This window comes from Lepidochelys kempii, chromosome 1, assembly GCF_965140285.1.
Source record: "Lepidochelys kempii isolate rLepKem1 chromosome 1, rLepKem1.hap1, whole genome shotgun sequence".
Classification (NCBI taxonomy): Eukaryota; Metazoa; Chordata; order Testudines; family Cheloniidae; genus Lepidochelys; species Lepidochelys kempii.
Genome location: NC_136380.1, coordinates 287,418,699 through 287,429,130, shown reverse-complemented (window position 1 = coordinate 287,429,130; position 10,432 = coordinate 287,418,699). Strand labels below are relative to the sequence as shown.

Below are 10,432 nucleotides of genomic sequence, written 5' to 3'. Positions count from 1 at the left end.
GCCTCTAAAATACTGTTGTGAAGAACAGTCTAGGCACTATCGTGTGCATTTAACAGCTGAGGTAGCAGGAGGTGAAGAAATGCTCTATTTAAAAGGCATTTTTGCTGTAACCAGCCAGAGGTGCGCAAATTCCGTGCAGCCAGAGGAGAAGGGCACAGGTGACAATTTGCCAGCTGCCCATGGCAGCACCAGCCTGGCTGATCCTTAGCAGGGCTGGGGCTGCTTGTCAGGGGGAAGTGGCAGTTCCTTGTCATCGGTCTCCTCCTCCCTGCCCAGCTCGGAGCGCTTCCTGGGCTCGGGGGTCTCCTCCGCCCACCTCCCCACTCTGCGCACCCCCTTGGCCACCTTGGGTGCATTCCTGCAGGGGTTGTGGTCGTAGATCACCAGCTTGAGGCCGGGGAGGTGAGCCAGGCTGGGGAAGGACCTGATGGCGTTGCGATCCACGTCAATCACCTCCAGGAAGGGCATGTGCAGCAGCACCGGGGGGAAGTCAGCCAGCAGGTTGCCTGAGAGCCAGATGGTGCGCAGCTCCTGCAGGCACCGCAGCCCAGCGGGCAACGTGCACAGCGCGTTGGAGCCGGCGTGCAGGGTCTTGAGGAGGCTCAGCTCACACACCACCTCGGGCAGGTAGCTCAGGCAGTTGGACTCGAGCCACAAGGTTTTGAGATTCTGCAGGAGGCTGAGCTCCTGGGGCAGGTCGCAGAGCTTGTTGTTGCCCAGGTAGAGGATGCCCAGCTGCTTCAGGGTGCACACCACCAGGGGCAGCGCTTTGAAGTTGTTGAAGTCTAACGCCAAGATCTGGAGGTTCTGCAGCTGTTCTAGCTCTGGGGGCAGCTGATGCAGGTTATTGTCGCTCAGGTACAGCTTGACGAGCTCCCTGAAGGAACAAACATGCAAGGGAAATCTCCTCAGCTGCCTGCTGCTCAGATCCACCGTTCTGTCAATTGGCATCTCTTCAAGGTCTCCCAGGAGGTATTTCTGACAGTCGTCAGAAGGGATGAAGGCAAGGATTGCTCTCAGCGTGTTGCCCATACTGAAACTGTCTGCATTTAAAATCACTGCTACCATGTGGAACCCGGAGCATCAGGAACTCTCCCCGGTTTCTACTTTGTGCACTGTCCTGCTGGTATTTCCTTCTTCCCCTTATAATACACAGTTTACATGGCAACAGTCATTAATCTCAAGAGCTCTGAAATGTTGCTGATAACCGAATGAGTGCTTGGTGATGGGAAGTGCAGACAGCATGACTTTCGGAGAACAGGTCTCTCTCACACACAGCAAAGAGGCCATCTTCCCTGTGAAGACTGTAAAAGTTCTAAAATTGCACTACACTTGACCAAAAATAGTTTCTCAAACGCTCCCTGCCTCCCTGTAGATACAGCCACACTGTCTGCGCAGCTGGTACCAGCGCTGGCGATTGGCTAAGGAAAGTAAACATCGCTGAAGAGTGAATTTTTAAACTTAATTTAAACTAAACATTTAATCTTGTAGCAGACTGAGTGGGACTGTCAGATGGAGTCTGATTCCTGTTTAGAATACCTGTCAAGACTCAAGTAACTTTCCAGACCAGTGGAACTTTTATGGAGTTACTTTGTGAAGTGCCAAATACACATTTGAACAGTGTGACCTGCCACCCAATACTTATCTCATACATTTAAGATAAATACTTGGCAAAGTGCTCTTTAGCTGCCTCAGTATTTACTTTCTTAATTTAACTGTATTTACTAGAGCTGCTGGGACTTTTAGCTGTGTGCCGTCTTTTTGCTAAATTGCATTTGGGTTATACTGCCTGAATCCCATATACAACACATTCACCATCACAACATGCCTCCATTCTTCTAACCTCCTGCCACTAACTCCCAGTGTCTAGCTGCCCTTTCATCTGGCAAAAGACTTTGTCATTAAATCCATGGCAATGTTTTCATAGAATCTCAGAGTAGGAAGTACCTCAGGAGGTCATCTAGTCCAACCCCCTGCTCAAAGCAGGACCAATCCCCAATTTTTGCCCCAGAATCCTAAATGGCCCCCTCAAGGATTGAATTCACAACTCTGGATTTAGCAGTGCTCAAACTGCTGAGCTATCCTGAGCTTAAATGTAGCCAGTTATGGATTTGTACGCAGTAAAACCTGCCTTAGAGACCACCTCTGAAGAGAGATCACCTGTCACGAGCGACTGCTTGCAGAGGCCCCAGAACCATCACTCTCTGCCATGCAAACTTTTGAAGAGAGACCACCTCTTACAAGCGACCACTTTTGCTAACTCCGATGAGTGGTCGCTCTTGGCAGGTTTTACTGTAGTACATTCACTGTTGTTACTAATTTAGATATTCAGTCTGCAAACTTTGGTGCATAGCATCCATTCATTTGTAGAGGACTTCCAGTCTTTAGAGAGCAGCTCAATAGATGCTTCGAACTCTTGGGTGATTCTTTCTATAACACTCTTGCAAATCTTCACATCAGAGGTTCAGAAGAACTTTGATTTTTGAAAGAGCATTTCCAACAGATGGAGTTGGATGTTTGGTTTGATTTCAGTTCACACATCAAATGGCAGAGTTTGACTCTTTATCTGCATCAGTTGTGATCAAGGGAGGCTATTTTCTTTAAAGTGTGTACAACTCCTTTCCAGTAGCACCTTCAATGTGCTAGGTGCTGTACAAACACAAAAGAAATCATGGTCGCTGCCTTGAACAGTTACACTTAGTGGCGGTGGTGAGGAAAGTCAGAACAAACAGAAGATAGGGAAAAGGGGAAGAGCAAACAGTTAAAGTGGCCTCAGAGCAAATGTCTACATCCTGGTCATACAAATTTGCATTGATACTGTTTGTTTTTAAATGTACTGTACTGGCAATTCCAAATTATCTTACAGCCAATCCATCATAGTTAGTTGTACATGTGTCATAGTAGAAGTTGGTCTGTAGCAGAGATTTGAATGAGGAGAGGGCAGTGATGTGGGGGACCAGGTCTTGAGGCATGTTCCATGCAGAAAGGGTGCTATGAAAGAAGGCCTGAAGACACTGATGGGAGAGACAGATAAGTGGCATGCTGAGGCTGGATCTACTGGCAGAGCAGAGCGGATGCTAGTGCATCAGGGTGACCTGAAATGAGATTCAGGCTGATAAGCAGGAATGGGCAGAGTTATCAGGATCTTGAAGGCAAGGCGAGCTATTGCAAGTGTCTGTTGGCTTGCTGTAAGGATCAGTATTGAAAACATTGTCTTGAATTAGTAGACTGGACAATGGCAAAGCAAGTGATGTACCATACATATGGCAGTACCACAGTAACAGTGGAGTTTCCACTGAGGAACCTTCAAGTGATTGCTGCATTTTTTTATAATGCAATACTGTGCTGTATTTCAGCGAAACTGTGTAAATAGCACGTCAGCACTGTACTTTCATAATCTCTCCTTTTCTAAGTAATTATCATGGAAAATTTAGATACTTTGGTTTTATGAAATCCCTTTAATCTGAAATACTTTGATGTATCCCAGTTTAGCATCTGCATTTTAATCTGTTTTATGACACCCCCCCCCACAATTTTTATGAAAGTTTTGAGCCTTTCAAAACCCTCCAAAATGTACCTGATTGTGTCTGTCAAAACACACAGAGAAAAGACTATATTTTGGTTAGTTGGCATACATCACTTTTTAGTGGTGTGAGCTATGATAGAGAACACATCCATGATATAGGTATTTCCATAATAATATAAGGGATTCAGATACTGTGGTGACCAGTGTGGTACAAAAACCTAGGTAATAACTTTTTAGTTATTAATATAGTTTGTTTGAAGTGTAATTTTCCTTTTACCAGTGTAGTATGGAGAAAAGAAAAAATATCTCTCTACTTTTTTGTCTTATCAGCTTGGCATTTGTATATGAAAGTATATGTTTGTATATTTCTAGAGCATATTTCAGGAAGATTTTTTTCTTTTAGTTTTTAACTAAATATATATTGGGAAAACTCTGGGTTATAGTTTAATCATTGCTATAGCTTATCAAAAAAAGTCAGAATGACCTTTCGTTGCTGCATTTTGTGCTTTTGTTGGCAAAGTTAAAGTCTGTTTGGAACACGCTAGTGAAATCAGAGTATTTGGGAAAAAAAAAGGAACTCAACAATAGAAGAATGGGCTTTTGAGGGGACATTAGAAATATAATAAAAAGCCCTGATTCATTTAAGCAGTAATGATAATGAGGAAGGGCATTTCTAGGCAGCTAATGATTGAGTGGAGAAGCTGAGGGTGAGAGCAAGTTAACAAATACTCAGCCAGTCAGGAAATGCCCAACATAGTTATGCCTAATGTAAGATATTGAAGTCACTTTTCATACCTTGACAGTTAGTCTTACTGGCCCTGATATTTCAGTGGGGCTCTACCATATTACAGGGGTCCACCCCCTCGGACCTCATTACAGGACTGAGCTCATTGTCAGTTATGGTTCTGTTGGGTTCTTTGTTTTTGTATAATCAGGTGTGTCTGTCCCATAAAAATAAAAATATTGAGAAAAAAATTTAACTGTACTTTATGTTATCATGCATCTGGTGTTCTGCTGCTCTTAGCAGTTAGTGCCTACAACTGGTTCGATTGAATTGGGTGGGAAAACTCCCTTTCACAAATAAGAAATCAGGACTTCATTCTCAGTTATTTCTCTAAGTTTATTAAAAAAGCAATAAGATCCAATGAGAATATATTTTTATTACTGCACACTACAGAAGGTGGTGCTGGCATTTGACTTTAGTTATTTGAGAAGAGCAAAGGAACTATCCGGAAAAGGTTAATTCTTAATGTACAATGAGAAATACAGATCAGTGAGGAAAATTATCAGACTCATGGTTATTATTGGATTTAGCTGTCTGAGAAATGACTTCTTTCTCTGTGACTGACCTCCCACAGTAACTACCTCCCACTAGAATGCGAGAATGTCCCAACCAGTGCCTGTGAGCGCAGGAGACAGAACTTCGTGGGAGCTGGACCAAGACTATAGCGCACACTCACACATGAGATAATAATCACCACAGACCCCGCCGAGTTCAAAAATAAATACCAAACCCATCTCTTCAACTTAGCTTTACCTGGAGAAAGTCTATACACCTACAACTAAACTAATCAAGCTATTTTTCCTATGGAATGGGGTGGAAGAGAGAGAGAGACTATCTTTTATTCTAATTTGAAATACTTGACAGGTTCCATGGTGAGCAGGGCCAAACCTAGATAGACGGGCAGATAGATTCATGGCATGTTAAAAGCCTAATCCAACACCCCCTGAAATCAGTGGAAGGATTCACATTGAATACAATGGACATTGCATCAGGCCTAAATGTAGTATGGACAATACTCATGGAATTGTTCTTTGAACACACAGGGGAGTGTTCTCTTTACCATCTGTCTCTCAAAGTTACATCCATAGGTCTGGTCTATACACAATTTTTCTACTGATTCAATTATATTTGTTAACAAGTGGTTACACTGGTGCAAACCTCTAGTGTGGATGCAGGTTTACTGACATAAACACCTTGACACTGGCAGAGTTTATTCTGGTCACTTTACTTAAATGTAAAGCGTATAACTGCATCCATGCTAGAGGCTGCACCAGTGTAACTATATCTATTTCTAAACCAACATAGTTAAATGAGTTCAAAATCTGTGTGTGTAGAAAGGTCCCCCGCAGGAGGATTTCAGGACCCATCAAGAACTCTTAAAGAGGAGAGGAGATGGAGGAGCCCTCAGACTCCCTGTTTAACATGCTGTCCCTGTTGGCACCAGGTAGGGTGGCCTTGCCCCTCCATGAAGGGGTGGCTAAGATTTCAAATGCCCCATGGCAAACACCAGCCTCGTTGGCCTCCATCTCTAAGAAGGCGGAACGCAAGTTCTTTATACCCACTAAGGGGCATGAGTACTTGTATACCCACCTGGCTTCCAACTCCCTGGTGGTCAAGTCGGTCAACTACAGGGAACGGCAGGGTCAGCCAGCCCCAACCCCAAAGAACAAAGACTCTCAGAGACTGGACTCTTTCAGAAGGAAAATGTATTCATCTTCGAGCTTCCAGTTACGAGTCACAAACCATCAGGCTCCCCTGGGCCGGTACAAATTCAATCTGTGGGGCTCCCTGCCCAAGTTTGAGGACTCCCTCCAGGACCACAATAGGAAGGAGTTCAAGGCGCTAGTGGAGGAAGGGGCAGCGGCCGCTAGGGCATCCCTGCAGGCAGCCTCGGATGCCGAGGACATGGCCGCACAATCCATGGCCTCTGCGGTGTCCATGAGACGGGTGTCATGGCTCCTGCTCTCTGGACTGTCCAGCGAGGCGCAGTCTTCCATGCAGGATCTCCCATTTGACAGGAAAGCTCTATCTGTGGCGGAAACAGATACAAGGCTGCATGGCATGAAAGACTCCCTCACGACCCTACAGACTCTATGTCCCAGCTCCGGCAAAACCTAAGTTCAAGCTGCAGCAGACTCCCGCCCAGCTGCCCTCCTGAAGTATGAGGCTGCCCATAAGAAGCAGTGGGACTATAAGAGACGCCCTTAGAGGCAGTCTTGGCCTTCCCCCCAGCCTGGGTCCTCCAAGGGCAAGCAGGCAGGGAAAAGGCGCTTTTGACGGGATGCTTGGGTGCACGCCACCAGTCCTCATCAGGGATCCACCCCCAGTAAAGCTTCCCTTCTCCAACCGGTTGTGTGCTTTCCTCCCGGAATGGTCACGGCTAAGCTCGGACCGATGGGTCCTCAACACCATCTCCCGGGGTTACACCATCCAGTTTACTTCCTCCCCACCAAACCACCCCCAGCTCAAGCAGGAGGTAGGGCTGCTCCTAGGACTAGGAGTGATAGAGGCAGTGCCCGAGGAGTTCATGGGCCAGGGGTATTACTCCTATTATTTCCTCCTCCTGAGGGCCAAAGAGGGGTTCAGGCCCATCCTGGATGTGCGAGGTCTGAACCAGTACATGATGAAACTCAAGTTCAGTATGGTTTCCCTGGCCTCCATCATCCCCTCCCTGGATCCCAGGGACTGGTATGCTGCCCTCCATCTACAGGATGCATGCTTCCACATCCACATATCTGAGGGGCACAGGTGCTTCCTCCATTTCGTGGTGGGACAGAATCATTACCAATTCACAGTCCTCCCATTTGGTCTGTCCATTGCCCCCAGGGTGTTTACAAAATGCATGTCGGTGGTAGCAGCCTACCTCAGACCAGGGGGGTTCCAGATATTTCCCTATCTGGACGATTGGCTTGTCAAGAGCACCTCCTGGTCGCAGGTGAGGGATCACGTGGTGCTCCTTCTGTCCACGTGCACCGCCTTGGGCCTGTTGGTAAACAACACCAAGTCTACGTTAATCCCGCTCCAATGCACAGAGTTTATCAGGGCGCTCCTGGATGCAGCGTCGACCAGGGCCTTTCTCCCGCCAGACAGATTCGGGACCCTGAAAGGTCTCATCGACTTGGTCACAAGGTTCCTGGTGACAACAACCAGGGTTTGCCTGCAGCTCTTGGGTCACATGTCGGCATGCATGTACGTGGTCCGTCACGCCAGACCCAGGATGAGGCCTCTCCAGCTCTGGTTGGTCTCAAAGTTCTCTCAGGCCATGGACAGGATGGACAAGGTCCTCTCCATGCCAGACTCTGTGATCACCTCCCTACGGTGGTGGTCCGCCCCAAACAACATGCTCTAAGGAGTCCCATTCAGGGACAGGGCCCTGTCGTTGGAGCTGGTGTCCGATGTGTCGGATCTTGGTTGGGGGGCCCATGTGGGGAACTTTCAGACCCAAGGCCTGTGGTTAGCTCAAGACCTGACCCTACATATAAACGTCAAGGAGCTCAGTGCAGTGCAGCTGGCATGTATGGCCTTCCGCTCTCACCTGGAGGGCAAGGTAGTCAGGGTCCTCATGGATAACATGGCCTCGATGTTCTATATCAACAGACAAGATGGGGCCCCATCCTCTGCCCTCTGCCATGAAGCCCTCAGGCTCTGGGACTTCTGTATAGCCCACGACATCCACCTGAAGGCCGAGAGGGCGGATCACTTAAGCAGGGACTTTTCCTCGCAACATGAGTGGTCCCTCCACCGGACGTGGCCCACCGGCTCTTCTGAAGGTGGGGAACTCCCCAGGTGGACCTATTCGCAACTCAGCAGAACCGGCGATGCCCCCAGTTCTGCTCCTGGGGGACCTGGGGAGGGGCGCTATCTCCGATGCCTTTATCTGTCCTGATCCGGCTGGCTTCTCAACGCCTTTCCCCCATTCCCTCTAATCAGCAGGGTCCTGGAGAAGATAAAGACGGATGAGGCCTGGGTCCTCCTGATTGCCCCGGCGTGGCCCAGGCAGCATTGGTACAGGACCCTCACGGGCTTGGCAGTAGCTCTGCCGTGGCCATTGCTGCTCTGCCCGGACCTGCTCTCTCCGGACCAGGATCACCTCCTCCATCCTAACCTAGCGGCTCTTCACCTTACGGCGTGCCTGTTCAGTGATTAGGTGGAGAGGAAAGGATGTGTTCAGAACAGGTTCAGTACATCCTCCTCAAAAGTAGATGGCCCTCCACTCGCCGCGCTTATTTGGCGAAGTGGTCCTGTTTTCTAGGTGGGCGGCCGACCAGGGTGTCTCCCCTGTGGCCGCCCCTATCCAGCTTATCCTTGATTACCTCCTCCACCTGAGGGTCCAGGGCCTGGCACCCTCGTCAGTCAAGGTGCACCTGGCAGCCATATCAGCCTTCTATCCGCTGGTGCAAGGGCACACGGTATTTTCCTATGCTGTGACTGGCCAGTTCCTTAAGGGTTTGGACCGTCTTTTTCCATATTCTAGAGCCCTGGTCCCACAGTGGGACCTAAACCTGGTGTTGACTCATTTCATGGGGCCCCCGTTTGAACCACTGGCCACGTGGTTCTGGTCTCACCTCTCATGGAAGGTTGCAATCACATCAGCTAGGTGAGTCTTGGAGCTCAGGCCCCTGACCTCCGAGCCGCCGTACACGGTCTTTTATAAGGACAAGGTCCAGCTTTACCCACACCCCGCGTTCCTCCCGAAGGTGGTGTCTGCCTACCACATGGGTCAGGACATTTTTCTACTGGTCCTCTGCCCCAAACCTCATGGGTCCAGTGAGGAGCACCACTTCCACGTGCTCGATGTGTGGTGGGCTTTGGTTTTCTATCTCGAGCGGACCAGGCTGTTCAGAAAGTCCTTGCAACTGTTCATCACCTCGGCTGAGCATGCGAGGTGCCAGCCGATTTCCACTCAGTGGCTTTCCAATTGGATCACTTTGTGCATTTGCTCCTGTTATGAGCTGGCGGGTGTCCCCCTGCCACCCACTGTGAGGGCACACTCGACTCGGGTGCAGGCCTCGTCAGCTGCCTTCGTGGCCACGTCCCCATCCAGGACATTTGTAGGGCCACGTGGTCTTCGGTTCACACGTTCAGCTCACATTATGCGATCGTCTCCCAGGCCAGGGATGATGCCAGGTTCGGCAGGGCGGTACTCCGTCCTTGGAACTTATGAACTCCTACCCACCTCCAACAGATATAGCTTGGAATCACCTACTGTGGAATACACATGAGCAATCACTCAAAGAAGAAAATACAGTTACCTTTTCCGTAACTGGTGTTCTTCAAGATGTGTTGCTCATGTCTACTGCACATCCTTCCCTCCTTCCCTTCTGTCGGAGTTGTCTGTCAAAAAGGAACTGAGGGTGGGGGGAGTGCGCAGCTCCCCTTATACCGTGCCAGGCAGGCGCCACTCCAAGGGTTGTGGGGGGCGCTCCCCCCCCCACGGGTACTGCTAGGGGAAAAATTTCCAGCACCAGGGCATGTGGCAAGCATGCACACCTATTGTGGAATAGACATGAACAACACATCTCGAAGAACACCAGTTACGGAAAAGGTAACTGTCTTTTCTTTTTGATTTAATTTCTTATGTCTGTCCAAAGGTGAATTATTTATTGAGTGTAAATGCACCTTCATGCTGATATCAACCTGTTCTTTAGCTCGTTTTGAATGCTAGGAAAGTGTGGAAAAATGCATTTCCCCCACTTTCTAACCACATTCTTTTGAACAAGATATAGCAAAAATGGCTCATATTTGGAAGTGCATCTTAGTGCAGTTCACCCTAAAGAGTATGCACTTTCCTACATTCTTTGTGAAGGAAAGATTCAAAATAAAACAAGTCATAAGCAATTGAAACATCACTTCTGAGCATGCTCAGTAGGCATCTGCTAGGATCTTTATCAGTCTAATGAAGCAGAGTCCCCTTATTACAAGATTTTACATTTTCGTTGTTTGGTCTGTCCGTAGGCCTTGGGCATGGATGGGGGCTTCTATCTTCAGGATAGTCAGAAGAAAAAATTACAGATGTCTTGTTGAAACCACAGCAAAATTTCCATTAAAACCTGCCTTGACAATGTGTGAGAGGGAAAAAATCCTAGGCTATTTTGTGCATTACTTTGCATGCCACCATCTTG

At 48.2% G+C, this 10,432-nt stretch overlaps 1 protein-coding gene across 1 annotated transcript; it reads right to left on the bottom strand.

Moving 5' to 3' along the window:
- Window positions 1-204: 204 nt before the first annotated feature.
- LRRC10 (leucine rich repeat containing 10) lies at window positions 205-1,068 on the bottom strand. Its single transcript, XM_073331360.2, has one exon. The coding sequence runs from the start codon at window positions 1,066-1,068 to the stop codon at window positions 205-207; it is 864 nt and encodes a 287-aa protein (XP_073187461.1).
- Window positions 1,069-10,432: the final 9,364 nt, after the last annotated feature.